This window comes from Dendrobium catenatum, unplaced genomic scaffold (assembly GCF_001605985.2).
Source record: "Dendrobium catenatum unplaced genomic scaffold, ASM160598v2 fragScaff_scaffold_421, whole genome shotgun sequence".
Lineage (NCBI taxonomy): Eukaryota > Viridiplantae > Streptophyta > Magnoliopsida > Asparagales > Orchidaceae > Dendrobium > Dendrobium catenatum.
Window position 1 is genome coordinate 318,076 of NW_021318883.1, and position 24,453 is coordinate 342,528.

The 24,453-nt window shown below is 34.1% G+C and overlaps 1 protein-coding gene across 2 annotated transcripts; it reads left to right on the forward strand.

Moving 5' to 3' along the window:
* Nucleotides 1-7,853: 7,853 nt before the first annotated feature.
* On the forward strand, nucleotides 7,854-23,453 carry LOC110110280 (uncharacterized RING finger protein C548.05c-like). Of its 2 annotated transcripts, none has more exons than XM_020841685.2 (5): nucleotides 7,854-8,104; nucleotides 8,837-9,094; nucleotides 9,314-9,392; nucleotides 20,064-20,185; nucleotides 22,890-23,453. In XM_020841685.2, the coding sequence occupies exons 2-5, from the start codon at nucleotides 8,900-8,902 to the stop codon at nucleotides 23,112-23,114; spliced, it is 621 nt and encodes a 206-aa protein (XP_020697344.1). In that variant the 5' UTR covers nucleotides 7,854-8,104; nucleotides 8,837-8,899; the 3' UTR covers nucleotides 23,115-23,453. The 2 variants fall into 2 exon arrangements, with proteins under 2 accessions (XP_020697344.1, XP_020697338.1); XM_020841679.2 differs by having other exon boundaries at nucleotides 7,855-8,104; nucleotides 8,830-9,094.
* Nucleotides 23,454-24,453: the final 1,000 nt, after the last annotated feature.

The window sequence follows — 24,453 nt, forward strand, 5'->3', positions numbered from 1 at the left end:
GAAAAACTTGGTTTATTACATCAAGAGTAAAGGGAACCCAGTTACCACATATATAAATACATTCATTTTGGGGCTCCTTTGCATTCACGAAGAATCCCCTGACTATACAGTCATCTGTAGGACAAGTTTGGAACACTAGAAAATCCTAATTTTTCTTTATTATTTGAATATGAATAACCCCCACTTAGGGTTATCAAACCCCTGCTCCGGAATAATTGACTTACCAAATAAACTATTGTACAACTCATTTGTAGCAACACTAACGAATCTCCAGGCATTGTACGAAGTGGATCCATCGCTCATTCTACTGGTAGAAATCTTATGTGCCACTCTATCAAGAAAGAATGAACTAGGAATCTAAAACACGAACAAGTGGAGGCTCTAAGAGTGCAAAAGTGCAAGTGAAATTGAAATGGTGGCCCAATTCCTATTTATAAATTAACCATCACTGTGAAGCTGGCTTATGTAGCTTTACGGTACTGAGTCAATCTAATCAACATGGGTACTAGCACTGAGATGTTAGGGATAGGTAGTGTTGTGACGTTCATATAGGGAATTAAAATCGCATGCTTTTTACTGTGAGACTATTGTCATGCTTGACACATAGTAGCAAACGAAGAGACTGTCTCCACATCATTTCATCCACCATATTAATATTTTAACTGAACACTGTAGTGCTAAATGAGGAGTTGTGACGCTCAATCGGATCAAAATAATTGGGTAGCTCAGCACTGCAATGGTGTATTGACGACGTTGCGGCACTTTAAAAGGATATATATTTGGTGTTGCAGTGCTAGATTTCTCATGTGCTATGGCGTGATCGACTTAATTAATTTTAAAATAATTGCTATCGCGCTACGGTACTTCAGGGTATAGCGCTGTGGTGCTGGGTTGAATTTTTTAAATTAACTCATAACACCCTAAATCAATACTAACGCACACAATATTGATGTAACTCAAGTGAAATCTAACTATAAGATTTTCTGAACACAAAACAAAACACCAATCACTCAAAATTTAATAGCAAACAAGGACGATAAATTGGCTTGTCTCCCAAACACCTCTAAGTTTATTTTCTTCAACCAAATTATGCCAAAATTCTATCCAAGATGATCCAGCTATACATAAATCTTAAGGCGATTAATATCTTCTCCTATATATGGTTTCAATCTCTGATAATTAACTTAAAAATTTGGATAGTTTTATGATCTCTAACATTATTAGCTCCATAAGGATACACTTTTATAGCAATGAACAAACCTGACCACCCTAACGTAAGCTTCCATGAAATAATTTAAATCTTGAATTATACAACTAGAATTACTGTCCAGGTTCAAATTCTTTCTTAATGAGTTTATGATCATGTCATTTTTTTTAATTTGCTCTTTATATAGCTTAACATTCTCGTAAGCGTCATTTTTAAATTCTTCCAATTTATTCAACTGTATCAACCTTTTTTTCTTCAGCATTCTTAAGGTTAGAATTTAATTCTTTTACTATCTATATAGCTTTGTATTCTAACATTAGGGGCAAATGACAAGCTTTTCTAAAAATCAATTTATTGGGATACATTATAATTTAAGTTTTCTAAATAGTCCTATAACTGCATAGTGCATCATCTAATCTCAATGACCAATCTTTCATATTCAGACTAACATTTTTCTCTGAATTCTCTTTATCTTTTTATTATTGATCTTAGCTTGAACACTAGTTTGGAGAAGAAAAATAGTTGTTATCATATACTTAATTCCATATTTAAAAATAATATTATAAACACCCTTGTTACAAAATGGTTACCCCTATCATTTATGATGACTTTGGACAATCCAAATCTAGAAAATAAGTTTTTCCTTAAAAACTTAATTACTATTTGAGCATCAATTTTATGAGTTGATATTCTAGAGACATAGTCAACACTATCAAAACAAAATATATTGACTTCTAAAGTATTGAACAAAAGGACCTATGAAGTTTAAACCCCAACCATAAAAAATTTTAGCTTCAAGCATATAATTAAGGGGAATTTCATTTCTTTTAGAAATATCTCCTACCCTTTGACATCTATCACATCTTTTAACATAATCATTTACATCTTTAAATAGGGTAGGCTAATAAAAATTCAGATTAAAGATCTTAGAAGCAGTTCTAAATACTTCAAAATGTCCTTCATACTCAGAATCATGACACTGACTGTTGATGTGTTCTATCTCATTTTTTAGGGACATACAACGTAATAATTTAATCTTTACACTTCCTAAATAGGGAAGGCTCATTCTCAAAATATAATTTGACATCGTGCATGAATTTACACCTTTGGGTGTAAGACATGTTAGTGGGGATAACACCATAAATAATGAAATTAATAATGCTAGCATACCAAGACATCCTTCAAGAATGCAATGAAAATAGATTTTCATCACGAAAAATTTCCCTCTCTAATCTAGACTAATGTTTAGCCACCAAATTTATAGAATCTTTCCTATCCAAAATTTTTACATTAAATTTTTGTAGTAAAATCCACCCAATTAATCTAGGCTTAATGACTTTCTTGGTTAACCGGTATGTGATGGTGTAGTGATCGATAAAAATAATTACTTTGATGGCGTTTAAATAAGATATAAACTTATCAAAGGTAAAGACTATTGCTAGCAACTCTTTTTCACTTGTTGTATAATTAATCTGGGCATCATTAAGAGTTCTACTAGCATAATAAATGGCATTAAATTTCTTTTCATGCCTTTGCCTTAAAATTGCTCGTATTTAGTTTCTAGCATCACATGTTAACTCAAATTAAAAAAAAAAAACATTGACATGAAATAATTATGAGAATAGTAACTAAGCACTTCTTAAGCTTCTCAAATGTAGCTAAGCAATCAAAATCAAAATCAAAAGGTATATCATTTTCAAGAAAATGATATGGCGGTTTGGTAAAGTTTGAATTTTTTTTTATGGAACGCCTATAAGATCTGACATGACCTAAGAAACTCCAAACTTACTTAATAGAAGTAGGAGGTGTCTAATTCTCAATAACTTAGATCTTTGCCTTATCAATCTCTATACCCTTCTCAGAGATTTAGTGTCTAACAAAATTGCTTTCATTTACAATGAATTGACATTTCTCCCAATTAAGCACAAGGTTAGTTTCCTCATATATTTTTAAAATTAATTCTAAATGATCTAAGCAAATATTGAACGTTGTTCCAAAGACTGAAAAAATCATCCATGAAAATCTTAATACCATGTTCTATTAATTCAAAAAATATCGACATCATACATCTTTGAAATATTGTAGGGGCATTGCTTAAGCCAAAAGGTGTACGCCTAAATGAAAAGGTTTCATAAGGACCAGTGAAAGTTATCTTATCCTAATCTTATGGGGCAATGTGAATTAGTTATCTTATCCTATTATATATGTTATTGATTTATCTTTTGACATATTAATTAGTTTAATTTTAGAGTTAAGGATTTTTTTTATTATTTAAAATGGTCAACCAGCCTCAAAGTGACGTCGCTAATCCTTTGGTAAGAGATATTTCTAACAATTGTAGCTATAGGTTTTCCCCCCTCTTATAGGAATTAAAAAAATTCTCAAGCCTCTTTGTAAGAATTGGCCAAATTAGGGCACCCCTTAGCCTAGTTTTGTTCTCCTTCTTCTACCATATTCTAACTTATTTGATCTTCACAAAATCTCTAGATTTAATCTTCACAGACTCCTCTAACACTTCTTGGTTCTCAAGCCCACAAAGATTATTAAAATCATCCCTCAATCTCATATTTCAAGATAGCCAAAATAATTCTAAATTAGGCACCTTGGCCTAGCCACCATTACATGGTCTTAAATTTCTTGGATCTCCACCAAAAATTTTAAGTCACATCCACTTACATTCACTCATCATTTATAAGAAGATTTGTGCGTAATAAGACAAGGCTTGAGAAAAAGAACATCTTTAGCATGTACATATTATTAGAACTTCTAGGTTATTCATAGATGAGGGAATCATGATGAATATTATTTCAATAGACACCATCATTATAACTAATTTGAAATTCAAACCTCTCCTAGAATCTTTTCATATTAGTTGGGTCAATCATGCCCCTTTTGTTGAGTACACATATTTGCAATTATCAAGATGATCACTATCAATATAATGAGTATTTGCCACTTAGATATGTATATAGAGGCAAAATGTTAAGTGGGTATGCCATCAAATTGTTAAACACCGAAGGTTATATGTCTTAGTATTCTGAAGATGTTCTTTGACTCAAAATTTATTGGTTTTTGTGGTTGTGATAATCTCATGTTAAGATATATGTAAATTATCAAATTCATTTACATTCCTTTGTAACAAAGTTTTTTTTTGTACCATCTCTACTGCTTTCCAATGGTTCTTTTGGTGTTTTTAAAACTTTCTAAGGTATCAAAATATCTTCCCAATTCTCTTAAAAGTTAAAACAACTATAATGATTTCCTTAATTGGATTATTATTTTAAACGAAAAACAAAAGACAAAATCCTACGGAACAATTTTCATCCTAGAACTCATCACTGTAGATCATCCAAATCTCTCAGGAAAATTTGTAGAAGAAGAGTTCATAAAGAGCGTTTTGGCCCTCGTGCATCTTCTACCACTACTATCACGTTACAGCTGAACAACTTTTTGAGACCAGCTTTTGTTTGTAATTGGCATCCATTCAAAGTCATAGTACACATTGCAAAATCTTTTGTCAGCTAAAAGTTCCCAATAACTATCTTCTTCACCTCAGCAAAAATCTTTGATTTTTCTTCCGGGGTTGCAACTATTCTATAATAGCTAACTTACTTTCCTTGTCTATTAAGAGATACTGGTTGTTAAGCAAGCAAAAACCTTCATGTTTAAAATAGTTCTTAGAGTTCTCTCTTAATTCAAAATATTATCTCTTAGTTTTGTTGGTTCCAAATTTGTATGTTGGCAACATCCAACCCTACTGAAGGTCATAGTGGGTTTAAGCTAGAGACCTAAGTGAGGAAATGAGTATGTATGGAGAGTAAGAAGTTCTAGTACATCTATGAATAATTCAAACAACACAGCATAAAGTCCAAAATATGCAACATAATGGTTCATGGTAAAAGGATTACCTCACTAGAATTATTCTCAAGACATTGACGTGAATGATCCTTCGAGGTTGTAGCAAAGGTTGCCCCCCAACAAAGAGAAGTTTCCAGTAGATGGGACCAAACTATTACATGCTAAAAAAATTGAGCTAGTAAAGTATGTGTTTATGTTTTAGTGTTATACAAAAAATTTGTAAGCACAGATAAAAATAATAAGACAAAAAAAAAATTTATGTGAAAACTTGGAAAGAAAAATAAAATAATTGGGCCTAGCCCAATTGAAAATTCCACTATAGAATAGGTGATAGAAGAATCCTTCCTTCCTCACAGGACAAATAAGAGGAGATTATTTGAAAATATATGCCTGGTCTTTTTTAAGGGGGATTACAGAAATCAAATGTACATAGATAGACAGTTAGCACCTAATAACATGGCTTGATTTCTTTTATAGGGATTATAGAATATTATGTCCACAAGAGGTCAATTGAAGCCCAACTATAGGGTTAAATATTGATAAGATTATGAAAATAGAGGCAATTATTGTCGGTGATCGCTGACGATGACGGTGGTGGTCGTCATTGATAATTGAAAATTTAAGAGAGCTAACTAGTTCTCTCCTTTTTTTTTTCCTTTTCATCATGTGGAAAATGGGCTCTATTTATAAGTTTTTGGTTGGATATTTTGGTAATTTGAACAAGAATCCAAAACATTCTGTCGTGCGGTTTATATCAATTCTCTTGATCATGAAGCATTTTTGTGTGCATTTAAGTGTATTAATGTTGTCCGAATTGAGTGATCATAAGCTTGTTGGATTCATCTTGTCGATCCTCTCAATTCAATTATAAGCATATCAAATTTGGATTTCATGATTTTAGTTTCAAAACATTTCATTTCAAATATTGCCTTGAGATTCATGTATATCATATGAATTTTTTTAGAGTCATATCAATAATTATTTGAACTATTTATTGAATGAAGTGAGGCAATTTTTCCTATCATGAATTATTCATTGTACATGATGTTAAGATATTATATTTCAACAAGTAATAATTATCTAAAAAATTAATTTGTTTTTATTTTTAATAAAGTTCAAATTATAGGAAGTTCGCTATAAAAAATTTCCATGGGCTTTGTGCTAAAGCAGCTCGGGCCTTATAAGTCCATTGTTCTCTTCTTTGCAATTTGGTCAAATAATGTGAAAGGTAGTGGGGCCCATCCTCCCTTTATAACGTCTATTCTAACAATTTATCTTCTTCCTCGCATTGCTATCATCGAAGTAAAATTTCACACTTTTAAATATAGCTATACAAAATAATATTGATTGGACCATTAAAAAAATTATTTTTATTATCATTATTTATTTAGAATTAATCAAGTAAAAGCATAAAAAAATGACCTAAGACTCAACCTTCAAAAATATAGGTTCAAATTAACCCGCTTAATATACAGGTTGAATTTGGGTATGAAATTTCAACCCAATTAATCCTTGCCGTAAAAGTGATCGTTTAAGTTTTCAACAGGTTAAATAATAAGCTGTCAACAGATTTGCGGATTCAGATTGATTGGTTGATTCATTTTGAGCTGAAGTTAAACCCAACTTATTATCCATTTTGACCTTCATAAATCAAGCAGACTATGCTCCATTTTGACCTTCATAAATCAAGCAGACTATGATGGCCCAACGAGGTGAAATTATTCTGTGCAGTCACGGACTCAATCTATAAGCAAATCAGGATGTGCCAAATCTTTTTTAAATTGTGTATCCGTGCTGTGTATTATTGTGTATCAGATGATTTGATTCATTCTGATTTATCTCCAAATTATCTAATGACCGCATGAATAATCTCTCCCTAAAAAGAACATGAAACAAAGAAATAAGAACCGAGCCGAACTGATCAATATTCTCTATACTAGGGGTGTCAACTTCGGGTTGCGAGTCGGGTTTGGGTCGAACCCGGAACTAGCCCGACAGTATTCGGGTCATCAAGAACACAAACCGTTTTTACAAACGGGTCGGTTTTTTCGGACCCGAACCCGACCCGCTTCAGGTTCGGGTCAACCCGACCCGACACAGATTTAGGGATTTTCTTATTTTGCGAGATGCCGAAACGAACTCACGTCGCTACTTCCGATAGGGAGCTCCGGAGCTGCCAAGCTCCCGTCACTATTTTTTCTTTCGATAGGGAGATGACCGGACGACGAGGCAAGGATTGACGAGCCGACGGTTGACGGACGTGCATGGCTGGCCTGGGCTGCCTGGCGAACGCCGAACGCCGGACGCGATCAAGAATGCAGCGATCAAGTAACTGACGGGCGCTACGACAGAGTGACGCAAGGCATCGACTGGAAATAGCAATTGATATGAGGAAGTGACTGTCAGACACGATTGACTACCTGACGCGACGGAAGGGACAAAAAAGTTGGAACAACTGATCCGGGTCAAAACAGGTCGATTTCGGATTTTTGGGTCAACCCAGACACGACCTATTTTTTCAAATCGGTTGAAATCTTCAACCCAAACCCGAAAATACTGAACCCGAAATTTTCGTATCGGATTCGAATTGTGTGAAATATTGACTCTACTCTATAGGAAACAGTCGGCGGGCTTCCGCGGGGCCCAAGGTGTTTCTGCTACATAGAAGGCTTTGTAGAAACAAAGCGTTTCTTGGCTTCTACGTAATTACCGAGAACGGAGGCACTTTTATTTTTATTTTTATTTTTGGGTAAAAGAGCACTTTTATTTTTATAATATCGGAAATCGAAAATATAACAAGAACCCTCGCCCGTTCTCACTTTTCATTCCATCCATCGCTCTCCCTCTCTCTTCATTGCTCGCGCACAAAATTCTTTCCCAACAATGAAACCCTAAGCTTTGAATTCGGCTAGGATCTCCTCGTAAATCCTTCTTTTTTCGGGAACCAAGAGCCGGAGTTGAAACCTCCATCTTTATTTGTACAGAGGGACCTCCTCGAGACCAAGACCCGTGCCTAGAAGCCGTTTCTCCACTAACCTGGTCCGTTTCTCTCTCTCTCTCTCTCTCTCTCTCTCTTTCCTCCCCTTTATCTGCTTTATTACTCGAATGGTTCTGCGACTTGTTAATTTGATTAGGAGTCGGGTGAGTGATTCGGCTTCCAAATGTCATTTCTCCGTCGAATCTCAATCTGTTGGGGATTTTTAGCCCCCATGCCTTTTTGTTATTGCTTTCTCTTTTGAAGGGCTTTGATTATGTGTACTGAATGTTTGGTTAAAAGTTAGATTTTGCTTTGGTTTGACTCGTTTATCTTTCTACGTATTTCAATGTGTTACGGCCTGATCGCGATGCGTATTATGATTTTCTTCATTGAAAATTATTTTATTGACTTGTTATTCTTCAGGGCTTAAAGTCTGGAAGTTTATCAACTTGCTGTTTGTTCCACCTAATTTTTTTTAGCTGCATCATAAGTTTTAGAGTGGTTGATTACTTTGATTCATCATCATCATATCTATATTCTTGTAAGATTATTATTTTTTTGTTTTTTTAAATATCGATCATTCTAGTTTCGATCCATTGGTAGGAATTTGATTCGTGTTTTTTCCCTGTTGGGGTTATAAGGCTCTAATAATACTCACAGAAGGTTTTTACCCTTATGCTTCATCTTTTTCCTTGTGTCTGGAATATGAGGGCTTTGCCTCTTCTAGAGTCTGTTATAGTTGACTAGTTGAGATTGTTGTAGCACTGATAAGTTGTTTTTGTTCTAGTGATTAGCATGCTTTGCTCATTGTCTTAACAAGCAAGGAGGGACTTAATTGATAGTGAAATCCGTTAAAGATGGTTTTGAACGTTGATCTGAATGACCGTCCTGCTGAAAGCTGGCAGTTTGAGGATGATGTTGCTCCTATTGATCTGCAGCATGAGCAGATAACTATTATGGGAACTCCTGGATCCTTTCTTTCACCAATTGATGCAGATGCCATACCTGATGATGATGTCATTTTGCTACCTTCCTCTGCGTGGGTTTCTCCGGTAGGTTTCAACCTTGATCCATGCTCATTTCCTACAGCCTGTTTTTCCAATGATCCAGTAATTTGCTAGGTATGTTGATTCATTTGTCACATATATGTTGTTACATGATACATAAAGTACATCCTCAACCCGAAATAAGTTTTCTTTATATTTATCCTTTTATATGTTACTTGTCAGTCTTGCTGTATATTCATTATTTTTTTTGGGGAATATCTTTAGGCCAAAAGCCAGTCAAGGAGGAAACGGCCAGTTACAGTTGTTATTGATGAGGGCATGGAAACAAATACTTGGCAATCAGGTTGGTCTTCTTATGGCTAGTGTGTGCCCCATATATATGTAATCTGTTTGAGTATTTTCTGCTCTTTGATGCTTAATGAAATACTTAAGGTGCTTATGTTATTCCAACATGTTTCTATTAGCTATCATAAACTATAACCATTGTGTGCATCAGTAGTAGCTGTTTTCTTTTAGTTTTGAACATCAGATAATGAATAGTACTATTGGATGAATCACAAAAGTATTTTTTGTTCTCTTTTAATTTCTAATAAAAAGGAATTTTTGTGATGTGAATACCAGATGATGTTGAAGCTGTCAAATTATATTTAATAATTATGTGTTATCATGGCCACTTGATGATTTAACCTATTATTATTTTGATTGAATCATTATGGCAGTTGTAATATTGATTGAATGAATATTTTAAAACTTAGCTGAAGAAGATTATTGTGATTGCCAAGTATTTCTTACTGCATATTTTTGCTGCCTCATTGTTTCATACAACACAATCTGTAGTGTGTGTTCATTTTTTTTAATTGTAAAAAATCTATGGTTTCCTTCTATCACTTAATGCTCTAAAGATACATTTTATGGATCCCAGCTGCCTATATTGTCTATTTAATCATGCATGGTTGTCTAATAGAGCTAGTAGTTATTCTTAGTAAGATAAGTTTGATGCAATCAAGGTGCTGTGTGTGCTATTTGGAATTCCTAATAAGGTGTTTGGAATTCACTAGGTGATGCGTGTGATATAATATATATATGTTTGTCTATGTTTATGATAAGAGAGACTTTTATGTTGCAATTTTAATGTAATTTTTTTGGTTGTACCAATTTGGTATTAGAGCCTAGGTCATGTAAGTTTTCCTTTAAAAAAAGTCAAAAACAAAAAAATGGATAATCTAATCAATCAAAAAAACAAAGTTTCAAGTCATGATGCAAAGGAGTCCCAAGATTAATTTGATCATGCAAATTTTAAAAGTCAACATTCTTTGCCATCTATTACGGATGAGAAAATTCCAACAACTAGATGAGTTTCGTCATAAGGATGTTTTACTGATCCACTTCAGAATGAGCATTACAAAATAAGAGAAAGCATTTTTGTGCTGAATGATATAAAAATAGGAAGCTTCAACTTTTGTCTCTGAATTTGAGCAAGAAAAGGAGATCATCCGAAGAAAGTACGACACGATAATTCAGGAAATGGAAATGCCGCATCTTCAAAATTTTGAGATGATCTCATCAGGAGATGAGAATTCTCCATGATGGGAGAATTGATGCAATCAAGGTGTTGTGTGTGCTGTTTGGAATTCCTTAAATGCTATTTAGAATTCCCTACCGTGTATGCTGTTTGGAATTTCCAAACAATTGTTTGAACTTCTCTAAGCTGATTTTCAATTTTTGTGTTCATTGGTTGTTTTGTTTTCCCCTTGGCAGTTATCCTTTTGGTTTGGGCTGTTGTCCCTTCGGTTTCTGTGCCCATTGGCCTCTGTTTTGATGCTTTGTTTTCCCCTTGGCTATTGTCCCCTCAGTTCCTATTTGCTACAGATTTCGAGGAGTTTCTAGTGGCAGTTTGGGTGGTGCTTTAACTCCATGTATTAATTATTTTTTCCTTTTTTTTCTCCCCTATAAATGAGGCTGTTTTGTGACAGTTTTATGAAGATAGGTGATGATTTTTGGAATGTAAAACCTGGTGGTTTGTTTTAGCTTGCAAGCTAGCCTCCTTTCCCCTTCCCCTCTACTATTTCGTCTCGGTTTCTTACCTCTTCTTCTCTATCCACGGTTCCCACCTCATCTATATCTTTCTTCTCTATATTAATTTAAGTTGTAAGGTGTTGTGTTCTAGTATTGTTATATTATATATGTGTTAGTCTATATTTATGTTAAGGAAGACTTTTAGTTTGCAATTTTAATGTAATTTTTTTGGTTGCACCAAGATTTTGTGGGAATGCAGTTGCTGAGAAAGGGATCTCCTTTAATGTTTGTATTGAGCGTGAATACACTTGACATTTGTCCAACACATGCATGCGCATGCGACATTCTCATTGACCAATATTATCATTTTTTCCTTTCTCAACCACATGAACAAGCTCCGATCAATATAACTTGACCTGTGCTCACATTGACATTGAGATCTTACTCTGAAGTGAAGTCATCGCAGTCATCATTTCTATCATTTTTTTATATTCTAGAAATCTGGTCATTTTTTATTTTAAGTGAGTCACAGTCATCGCATCCGGTTCGGTGGAGCACCCTTTCTCAATAGCAACATTTTGAACACCAATGACCCACTATCGGTCCCTCTATAAGGATTCTCATGTCGACCAAAAATATATCTGCTAATACATCCTCTAAGAGATCATCGCACTCAAGATCCAACTTAGTTGCTACTTTTTCATTGATCTTCTTTAGACCAGCTTTTAGTTCATTGATCATTTATTTGATTATCTTTTTAAAAGTATAACGAGGATCTACTAGTACATATTCCTCATAATTACTCATTGACCAATATTATTTTTTTCTTTCTCAACCACATGAACAAGTTCCGATCAATCTAACTCGACCCGTGCTCGTCGTGGCATTGAGACCTTACACTGAAGTGAAGTCATAGCAGTCTTCATTTCTTTCATTTTTTCTATATTCTAGAAATCTGTTCACTTTTTATTTTAAGTGATGTCACAGTCAAGCACCATTCTCAACAGCAACATCCTGAACACTAATGACCCACTATTGGCCCCCTCTATAAGGATTCTCTTGTGTCGACCATAAATATATATGCTAATACATCATCTAAGAGAACATCCCACTCAAGATCAAACTTAGTTGCTACTTTTTCATTGATCTTCTTTAGACCAACATTTAGTTTATCCGTCATTTCTTTGGTTATCTTTTTAAAAATATAATGAGGATCTACTAGTGCATATTCCTCATAATTATTCATCTCTGTGTTCTCTCCTTTTGCATGCTACTTAACAATAGTGGCTTTTGTAACAGGAATGTCTACCATCTTGAGTTTATTCACGATATCTTCCTACTTAATGAAGACAAAGATTGAATTGGGGACCTCAACTTAAGAACATTAGAAAAAAAAAGGTTTATTGTAATCCACAATGTGGATTCTACAAGTAATTCTTAGAGTTCTTTGATTGCAGGAGTGTCTTCTAAACTTTGATGAAACATCGGATGCTAAAGTGTGGGTAGGATAAGTAGCCCTCTGAATCACTTGGGACACAGAATTCAAGCCTAAGGCTTTCGTGGTACTTATTTTAGTCTGTCACCAACTAAGAAAATATTGCCTAAGTGAGCAAAAGACATCCTAGGGACTATAGTATCCGCCAGTCAATGCCGAGGTTTGCCAATTTTTTATTAAATTTTCTTCTGACCACCCATGGGGTTGATTAAACCACTACACAAGTATCAACTCGTCCCATTTTGGATTTATCTTCAACCCTCTTACAAATCATTCCTTTTATACTTCTTACATAGTCTACTTTAGATTGTCTATACACTTCTAATTAATCCCTCGGAGTAAATCATTAAACTTCTTTTTCTTCTCTTCCTTAGTCTCTTGTAGTTTGTAGTGAAATGGTCGTGGTTGTGAGTGGACTATAACTTGAAAAATATTTTCTTCTTGAGTAGCAGAGAGAAGCTGAATCATGTCACCACCTCTTGATTTCATTTTTGAATGAGGTTGACAAAATATTTATGTGCTTAGCCTTAGCTCGGAGGATCCTTTCTTTATCATAGATCCTTCTTATAGGACCCCTTTAAAAGGATTCCTAATGATATAGCATTGGCTAGCCATAGAAAACCTAATACTTTAGGGTACCACATACCTTTTATCGGACTCTTGAGATCCATAGATTAAATCAACTCGAGCTCAGCTTGGTGGTGCCAAGGACCTTAGGAGTTCATTAGGAACATTGTTAATCTTTTAAGAGCCTGTTTGTAAGTGGCTGAAGCCAAGTCAAAAACCAAAAATCCAAAGAAAACCCTTGGTTGGCTTTGTGAGTTTAATTGGGTTATCCATGGCCCAGTTAACTTTAAATTGTTCAGAAGCTGCTCAAGGACCTTAGGAAACTAATGATGACCCATAAATAGGTTGTGGACCGTACTAGGTCAAATCTAAAATCTTAAGAAATCTAAAACAACCACTCTAGCCTACGCACACGCACATATACATGCATGCCTATATATGTACATGAATCTATTGAAATTTTTGTCATAACTAACCCCAACATTGTCGAGACACCTCAAAACAACATACCTACATACACACACACATATATATACACACACACATGAATATATTGAAATTATTGTCCTAACAAACCCCAGCATTGTCGAGACACCTCAACACAGCCCATATACACAATATTATTGAAGTATATTTTCTTATGAGCTAGTATGGAAAGCTATTTTTAATTGATGATGAAGTTTCTTTTGAAGAAGACATTACAGTTAGTGGTAATGAAGATTGCGATGCTATGTATGCTTTTAAGTCAATTAGGGTTACAACAAAGTTTTTTTTGGGCATTTTGAAGTTTTTATGGGGACAGCTTGTTTTGAGATATTATTAGAATATTGCATGTATAATACATGAGTTTAGAATATTTAAGTGTTAGTTATGAATATAAATCAAAAGTATCACTTTTAAGTGCTAAGGAATTTAGAATACCTCAAAAAATGCTTTTTTTGATAAATATGGAATTGAGTCAGATTGGGTGAATTCCAAATTCATCGTTTACTCCCAATCACACTGATGATGAGGCCATCACCGCGATCCCTCCACTTTGCATCTCAGTTTTTCGCATCCCTGTCTATGTCACGATCATGTTGACCTCTTTGCACTCACAGCCTAGTCGATCTTGTAAACTTTTTGAACCCACCGACAATGTAGCAGTTGATATGCCTAAATTCAATTTAAAAGTAAAAGAATGTATTAATACCTATGATGCACGGACACGGACACGAGACACGAGACACGAGACACGACATTTTTTAAAAATATAGGACACGGGTGCGGTGTGGACACGGCATAATAATTTTTTAATATAATATATAGAAATTAATGTAACATTATATTAAAAATGGCAAGCAATAATACATCAAAGTTTTGATAATTTGAAGGTCTAACTACTCAATAGAGGGAATGATAGAATTAGATTCAGATGTTGGTCTTTGGCCTTCAATATCATCATCATTGAATATCATTGCTTCCAATTATGGTTCATCTAGAGAAAGATTTGCAACATTCAATAATCCCATATCATCAAGGCACTCGAACTCATCTCCAGCAACATCCCACATCTTATTATCTCCTGTCATATAAAGTGGGGTTTTCCTTGATAGAAGACGAAGATTTATATGTATATAAATTAAATTTTCAGCCCGTTGTGGAGTTATTTTATTCCTTTTCATTCATTGAAGAAATGAGTATGTGCTCCAATTTCTCTCACAATAGGAAGAGGATGATACTTTACCAAGAAATTTTATTGCTATGATTTGAAGAAGCGGTGCTGAAGCTCCATGAATCAACCACCACATTTTTGGATCCATCATCCATCTATCCAAAGATTCTTAATCACCAAAATTCTCTAAATATCTAAAAAATTTTGCAAGTTCTATATTAATTTTTCTTCTCTCCTTCTCATTTGGGAGATATCGTTTCAAACATATCTTTCTCATATTTGACACTTCTAAATTTTTTTGTGGTGAGACACTTTGAGGGTCTTCTTGAAACCATTATTTACTTGAATATCTTCAAATAATACAAAACATATAAAATTATTTATTCATTTATAAAAAAATTTAAAATTAATTTAAAAGATGAATATAAATGTACATTGGATTTAATGAATGGGTCAAAAAATATAGAGGTTGTTGCTTTTGATCCACCTATTTTTAAGAATGGTATAGACAATGCTTCAAAAACTTGAGTCTTTATTATGTGACGTTCTTTCATGTCTGTACATAATTTCTTTCACTTTTGTTAACATAGAGTCCCACATCTCATAAATCAAATGTAGTCATGATTTATCTGTGTCAGCCTCTCTCAACATGCCATAAATCAGATTAGTGAAAGCCAAAATGTAATCTACATCATCCCACCACAAATCATCTAAGACCTTTTCTTTCACATACTTTGCCTTCCCAACATCATCTTCTCGATAGCAAGACTACTTCTCACTAATCATCATAGATTGAAGAGCATTTTTTATTTATTTGAATCTTCTCAACATGATTATTACAGAGGCAAAACGAGTTTCAACAACAACTAATATTCTCAAATGTGAGAAATCATTAAATATTGAAAGTCTCGTTGAGTGGTTCATAATGAAATTTTTTATCAAAACAGCATCATCTGCAACCACTATTATCCAATGACATTCAGCATATATGATTTCATTTGCCTCTGTATTATTTGCTGCACAAATATTTTTTAGAGCAAGATTTAAAGTGTGTACAACACATAGAGTCCAAAATATATGAGGATAAGTTTACTCCACCAACAATCCTGCAGCTCTACACACCAGTGCATTTATCTGTTATAACTTGCACAACATTTGAAAGCCCAATAATGATTATCACCTTTTTAATCAAATTGACAATAAAATATTTATCCTTGTATTCTCCTTCACAATTCACAGTTTTAATAAACATTGGACAATTTTCTGTAACGGCCATGAAATTAATGAGTGGTCTTCTTTGAGGATTAGTCCAACCATCACACATCAAAGTGACTCCTTTTTCTTTCCACACACCTTTTATTAGTTCAGGCAATGTTTCAATATACGCTCTTTCCCTTTCCAATAATTTTGATCTTAATGCATTGTAGCCATGTGGTATATAACCTACAAGGTTGTTATTGCATGCAAAAGTGAATGCATTTTTGTAATGAAGATTTCTTGCAAGGTTGAAAGGAAGTCCAGCTGAAAAAAACATCCTTGCAATTTCGCCATCCAATTCCTCTCGCTGTTGCATGTTAAAAGCCTTCTCTAAAGCACTATTGGCACCTCTTTTTTCTTTTCTTTAAATCATATCATTAACTTCTATATGATAAGGAATGATCAATTCTAACAGATGAGGAAGAAATGTGGGATGAACTATGGGTATGACAAAGATATTTCTTTAGGAAGTGCCCTTTTGATCCTATATTCAACTTCATCAACTTGTCTATTCAATTCAATCAATTGTGACGTAGTAATCTTAGGACACATTTTAATTCCATGGCCAAAAATCTTAAGTAGATGTGCTTTCACCCTAGAATAAGATCCTTTATAGGTGCCACCACAATAATTGCATTTGAATGACACATTCCCTCCTCCTTCAAAAGTTTTTCCTAACTTTGTAATATGAATCCATAATGACTTATCAATTTCTATAGATGGCTGTTTTGAACCACTCCCACCTGCACTAGAGCTCATTTTGCTTTTAAATTCACAGTTGAAGTAGAATAAATAAAGGCTTAATAAATTGGGTGGCATATTATAAAATAATAAAAAATTGCCAAACAAAGTTTAAAACATCTTGGATTAAAAATTTGCAGCTAGCCAGGGTTCCAAGGGGGGCGCTGCCCCTGGCGGGGTTCGACCAATTGCCAAACAAAAATTTTTTATTGTAAGAATGAGAGCGCAACAAAAGCGCAGTGAAAGCACATTAAATAAATAAATTTTTATTGTAAGAATAATTTTAATCCAAACCAAATAAAATACTTTTAAAAAATATGCTCTTCTGATCACAAATCTACAGAATCATTGATAAATGAAGAGAAATGACGAATGCAGAAAAAATAACAAATTCATGAAATCAACTTACAGGTTTGAAAAATTTTCTATGGTTTGGCGTCGGCTTCGCTCAGTTGCGCATAGAAACTAAGGAGGATGGCTTGTTGCTTACGGCCGGAAGGGAAGATCGACAGACCAAGGGTGCGATTGATCTCCAGTTGACCGCTGCTCGCCTCAATCGCTGGGGAAGACCACGAATACAAATAGGAATATGAGATTAAGGCGAAGACGAAGACTCGGGCGTGAATCGGCTAATATGAAATAACGGGATTAGGGTTTTATTTATTTATTTAATTATACAATAGCTGGACACGCTGATGAGGACATCGTCAGCATTTTCGACGCCGGAGATCGACGGCCACGAGCATGACTTGTATTTTGTCATTTTTATGTAGTAGCGTATTTTATTTTGATGTTTTTCCGTTTTTGCCCTTATGGACATTTAGTCGCTTATGTAGCCCGGAAGGGCATTTGTGTCATTTCTTATTTTCTCATTTTGGCCTATTTATATGAGGCCTCATGCATTGTAATGGCAGTTTTTGATGAAATGAAATTAGCTTTGTGTTCTCTTTGTGAGTACAACCCCTCTCTCAAATCTCTTAGTGAGTTTTGAGAGGAGCTAGATCTCTTTGTGAGTTCTAGGCCTTCTCTTAGTTTGTTTTATAGTCAAGTGGTGTGATAGTTCAAGGGAATTTCATCCGGAACAACATCTCCTTGAAATTTCCTTTCCCCACAACCCAATCCCCTCAAAATCCCGCTGCCCCCACTCTGCTCGGCCGCCAACCTGCAGCTGCCCCGCCTCCAGTCGGCCAGCAGCCTTGCTGCCGCCTTCCCCTCCCCATCCCAGGCCGCTGATTGAAGCCCCACGGCCATCCACAGGCTCCACCACCCAAGCCATTGATGCACCTGACTGCCTACCGCCGGCCCGTCCAACCTCCAATCCTTGGGCAGCCGGCCTGGTAATCCTCCCGTGCAACTACCCCTCCTCTTCCTGCTCCCAACCCCACGGCTAAACAGCCAGCCGTGAGCCTCCAGCCCCGTCTACCTGCAGTTCTCTTGCAGTCGGTCAATCCAAGCCCTGCCCAAGCCGTGAACTCCAATCCCTGTGATTTAATTACCTGCCTAATCAAGCATTCATCCTAAGGCAATGTAATTAATGACATTTAGAGCTATTTTGAAATTTGAAATTCTTTTCCCTCTCATATTAAACCAAATTGGGAAGTTACTTAAGGCCCAATTAAATCTGAAATTAAAATTCAGATTTAATAGAATTTCTTACTTAAACTTGGGCCCCACTCTCATAACTCCTAAATCTCTCCCTCTCCTCCTTAGTGGGCCGGCCACTCATAGTGGGCCTCTTTCTCCTTCCAAATGACATATGAACACCACAAATTCAGCCCAAATTTCTTCCCCCTTCACCGCCCCATTAAACCCATTTGGATTAATTTGAATCCATCAAGTTAATTCCCTCCCACCTCTATCAAAACTGAAATTCCTGCAGGAATTTTCAGTTTTTGTCTTTGGAATCTTCCCCCAAGCAACCACATCAAGCACTCAGGATAATTCTCCTCCACCACTCCGGTCACCTATCCAAGAACGACGATCTTATGCTCCTTCTTCCTTGGAGTGACCTCGCTTCTACTGTGGAGACTCTTCTTCCGCTAAAGCCTAGACTAGTTGAGCGTATGGGCTCCAAAGGTGAAAATTCTCATTATTAAATTATGGATTCTTGTGGCCATTGTAGTTTTACAATTATTCTTTGTGCTTCTTGAATTGTTTGGTTGATTGATCTTGCTCCACTTTGCCTAAGCAAGTTAAAAATTAAGAGTTCTAAGGATCACTCTTTTATGACAATGATAATTTTATTTTGGGTTATTATGCTACAATTGCTCTCTTTAATTTCTTAAAGTAACTCCATCATCGCATGTACGTTTCACATCACACACGTGTCCGGTTTATTTTTTTTTTTAAATGGGACACACTAATGACGTGTCCGACACGTGTCCTTGCCGTGTCTGACGCGTGTCCGTGTCCGACACTGCATACCCTCTTAAAACGAAGTGTCGGTGCATCAGAGATTAATACAAATGATATATTTAAAAATATATTAATACAAAATTTAGATTCAGTTTACTTCCAATCAAACAAAAGAAAAAATATTTACTTAATTTTTCTTACGTCCAACCAAACAAAACAAATTAGATTTTATAATATATTGAAATATAATTGAAATTAAGTTGATATATATATTTATTGCTTATCCTTAATTTTTAATGTGTTATATATGATTTATACTTTACTCTATAATACTTTTTGATAAAAACTATTAGTGTTGTCAAATCAAGTTCACTGTTTGGGCTTGGGTTCGATATAAAAAAAAAACGATAAGCATGAATATAATAAATCCGACTGAACCTGATATTACAAAAACAATATTTACGTTGTGATATGTTAGTGTCAACCCAAACAGAAATAAGTATGATTACCTGATTTGAACACAACTTGGATGAAATAACAAATCTCTATAATTTCATATTTAAAATAAAAAAAATCGAAGTCTTTATGTTCGGGTGATGTGAACCTACTTTCTCGAGTCACTTAAGTTGACCGGAATTTGACTGGAATCTAATTGAAATCATACATGGATTAACCCAAATCTGTATTTTTTGTGCCAAATTTGAGTTGGTTTTCATGTTTGGTCTTATATTGACACCCATAGAAAATATGGTCAGATTACAATTTCATATTATTGCTTTATACAAATGTGTTACCGGCATGTTGTGTTTTACTTTCTTATGGTTATGCCTTGAACTCCTGTTTATGTCGTTGTTTGGACGTCGTTATGTATGTCAGTTTCTAATTAATTTATTTTTCAAAAACTAATTTTTACGAATTTATTAATTTAGGAGTTGTGGAGGAACCAGTAACAACTTTGTCACTTAGTATCCAAAAATTGCATACTTCAATTCCTTCAGGAAGAACAATCATTGATTGCGATTTGAATGCAAATGAAAAATGCATTCCGAAGGTAATAATGCATCTCTTACATGTCTATCTTTCAATAAATGTTGATTCGATTTCTTTATGAATCTGATGAGGCATGGCCGCCAAAATGATCAAATGCAAACTCAATATTTACATTGAGATAATTTACTTTAATTTATGACTAGATTTTTTTCTGTTTGTCTTTAAGATATCTAAAATATGGCCAAATTAAAATCAGGATTTTCTTAATCTTGAAGGTTTAGAGTAGATAAAAGGGAAAAAGTTTTGATCATCATTAATTATTTGATGAATTTAGCATCATCATTCCAATTACGATGACATTTGACCAAATAATGCATTTTAAAGATTAGAATACTATTTGAATATTACTGCTTTCTTGATTATAACACATCTAAATAAGGTCAAACAGGTTGGATAACTACCATGGTGGGATAAGAAAATTAGGAAGATATACAATTTCTATTTATATCCTTTGCTCTTTATGCAAGGTGGCATGCAAATGAGCTAGCACAAAAATATTACTACTAAATGTAAAATTTTATGAGTCATATTAAGATTTTATACCATGACAGATTTTATAGTAATTTTAATTGATTAATAATAGATTTTGATTATCTGAACTCACGAATTAGTTGAAATTTGAATTGAGTTTAAACAAACAACAACAACAACATCAAGCCTTTATCCCACTACGTGGGGTCAACTACATGAATCCTTTTTAAAAGTCAAATTCTTATTTAAATTTAATAAAGAAAAATCATTTCTAATATTTTCTTACCAAGGATTTTTAGGTCAAGCTCTACTTTTCTTAACATAAGCCAAATCCCAAATCTAAATTTAGTACCATTTTTCACACTTAAGCTACTTCTAGTATGACTCCTACCAGCATACCATAGTTTAAAACTTAAACTATTAATCTTCTTAGCCTTCTCTCATATTCATTTAATTTCTTGAATGCATAGAATATTTATCTTCTTATGAATCTTAATATTTATTAATTCCATTAATTTGCCTATAAGGGAACCTATAATTCAATTTCCTATCCAAACTTTAGTTTCATGGACTAGCTTCTTTGCCCACATCCGTCCTTGAAACCCTTGCCTATGTAACACTGTACCATCGGCCATTGCACACTTCTCACTGTATTCAGGCTATACAACGTGTCTCTTCTAAGGAACGCCCTAGCATTAACACAATGTATTAAATGATTCATGTTATCATTATTCAACAAATTTTGTGCTGGTTGTTGACTATCTATCACAACCATCCATTTTTCTCAGCTAGGACACAGGATCTGGCAACGATAATGTTTGAATTGAGTTTAAACATTAAAGGAAAATCTCATTCTTAAAGATGCAACATTTAACCAAATACTGCATCTAAAAGACTAGACTTCTATTTGAAATAGTATTGCTATCTTGATTATAACAAATCTAAATAACTTCAAACTTAAACCAGTCCTTATTCCTTTGGATCTTCTTGCTCAATCCGAATTGCTGTAGTATTTAACTAGTGCATACATTTTGTTAGCTGACCAAATAAACATATATTCCTTTGACACAGAATATATATTCCTTTGATGTATAGGGAAATTGATTTTCTATCTGTTGCAGGAATTTATAATATCATTCCTGCCTAGATCCTTGAGCTGTCTCTTAGATGTGTAGAGTACTGTCTTATTGAACAGGTCGAAGTCATGTTAAATATTGCACTCCTTTCAAGTTCCACCCCTTAACTAGGTTGTATGGTTTTGAAAGCTATTCCCTGGTCAGTTATGTAGCTCTTTTAAGAATAAATTAGCAGTTTAGGATGGAGAGTCTAACTTTTGTTCTGATACCTCTTCTCTAAAACTTGCAATAACCATGTTTTGAAATGAATTTTAGAGGCTGTTTGGTTGAAAGTATTAGGAGTGCAACATATTTTTTTCTCCTGCAATTTAATTTCGTGTTTGGTTTGTGGCAAACAAAATGTAAAACATAATTTTGAGTGGTTTCAAATACCCAAAACTCTTCCTAGGAAACTATCCAAATTGTTTGACTTAAAAATCCCGTGTGGTTGTAGCTCACAACTCTAGTCCGCTACTATACATGTCGTTGGCCGCAACCTCATTCGCATGCCACCCACTTTTCATCACCACCACAGTTGATCATGCCACCCTCATCACCGCTACTCTTGACCATCGCCAGTGAATTTTTAATGCATTGAAATATATCATACATAGAAAAAAATTTGCGTTTAATTTTACTTCATGGATTTTTATAATGCAATCATTTTAATTATTTTGCATTTTTAACATGTATTTCTATAAACATCCAATCTAACAGCCCCATAATGGCACTGAGAAGAATATTTATCTTGTTTATTGTGATATTACCATTAAGGTCTGTTGTAAAAGTGTTTGTTAGAATATCAAAGCGTGTGAAGATTTTTCTGTTATTATTTGTACCTGTTTGTCTATTTTGAATGGCCAAGTTTGTTAGAATATCAAATTTTCCTTTTTACAAGAACATTTCTTGCAAGTCCTTCAACTCCAATTTATTATCAAATTTGTTTCATATACTTACTAATGCATATTAAATAAAAGAAGCACAGTTCCATGGCGAATAATTCATGTAAGCTGTTTTCCTGTCTTATAATATCAATGAACGGTTTTATCTTGATCGATATGGCACTGAGAAGTTATTTCAGTTTTGTTCTAAACTCAAAATATCTTGTTATGAAATAAGGAAATGAGGCCAAATCCTGCGACGTGGGAGGCTTCAGCACCAAGCAAGGAACATAATATAACATGCCCTGTATGCTTGGGCTCATTAAATGAGCCTTCGACCACGATCTGTGGTCATTTGTTCTGTCGTAGCTGCATTGAGACTGCAATCTTAAAGCAGAAGAAGTGTCCTACATGCCGGAGGAAGCTCACAAAGAGGAACTTCCACAGGGTCTACCTCCCATAAAGTTAAGGGATTTTTATTTTTTCCCTTTGTAACATCTCTTGTAAACGCCTTGATTCAGCTTCTGGAAAAGAAAATTAGCTTGAGCAGCAGAACCTCGTGGATCTGAAGAATTTGCTGCGGTGCTGTTACTGGAAAGCGTGTAACCATTATTGCCTCCAGCTTTGCTGTTTTAGCGGATGACCAATTTTGATAAGTGGGTGGAGTTCTGCTGTAAGGAGGTATCTTGTTTTAATTTGGTTTTGGTAATAGTTTAGCTATATTGCAGAAGGAAAAATAGTGTAAGTTACAAGTGAATTGAAGATTTATTCAAATTATTATGGCATTGCTTCCTTTGCTCCAGAGTTCATATGTTTTTTAAAGTCGCATAATTTTTCCTATTTGTTCTTTTGCACTAATCAACATATCTTTTTTTTTATCTCAGGTGGATTTGTTTGGTATGTATCATAGTGCTGTAATATATATATATATACTAGAAAATCTAATCACCTTAGCTCTAGTGGTAAATAAGATTAGGAAGAGTCGTTTTTGATGGATGGGTCATATAAAACACCAGTCTTTTGATGATTTGATGGAGTAGATATAGAGGTAGATTTAAAAAGATTTAGATTTTGTTTGGGATGACTTTCTTACTGCTTTTTAAAGCAGCTTTCTAGTATGAAAATTTTAAATTTGTATTAGAAAGCTGCTTTAAGAAGCAGTAAGAAAGTTGTCACAAACGAAACTTTATTTAGTATTAGAAATGATATATTTTTTATAGACTTAAATGGAGAAAAAAGTTTGATATAGTTGGTCTCATATATGTTTTCTAAAATTCTTTAAAACTAAGATATATTGAAGTTGTTGCATTTCTCTTATGCGTTTCTCTTATGCTTTAGATAGTTATATTTAAATGGATTTATGTGTAATATGTACAGCTAATTTGTTATAAAGATTACTTTATTAAATCTTTAAAAACTTTTAGAATAATTTTTTTCTTTAGTATTTCATTGCGATTGATCTAAATTTGATTTATTTTATTAGATCTTGTTATCATATTATAGAATTTTTATATATGATTCAGGTTGGATTTTTGTGTTGTGATCAAGGTTGTGAAAACTGAAAATGAACTGATTAAATGAGAGGTTCACGGTTTGATCGCTTCGATCGATCGAACTTGGGTCAAATTGGATGTTATAATAAATAATAATATTATAAAAAATTAATAAATTAACATAATAATAATGTCAATTTAATCTAAAAAATTTCATCATTATAAGAATTTTGAGACTAAAAATAAATAAAATTTATACATATATAATATATTACATAATTTAAAATTACATATAAATAATTTATATAA

What these genes read in the sequence shown, in the direction of transcription:
- LOC110110280 (XM_020841685.2), top strand. Translation starts at nt 8,900, where the DNA reads ATGGTTTTGAACGTTGATCTGAATGACCGTCCTGCTGAAAGCTGGCAG. An exon ending in CCTCTGCGTGGGTTTCTCCG is followed by an intron (nt 9,095 to 9,313) that starts GTAGGTTTCAAC and finishes GAATATCTTTAG; the next exon opens with GCCAAAAGCCAGTCAAGGAG. An exon ending in ATGAAAAATGCATTCCGAAG is followed by an intron (nt 20,186 to 22,889) that starts GTAATAATGCAT and finishes TTATGAAATAAG; the next exon opens with GAAATGAGGCCAAATCCTGC.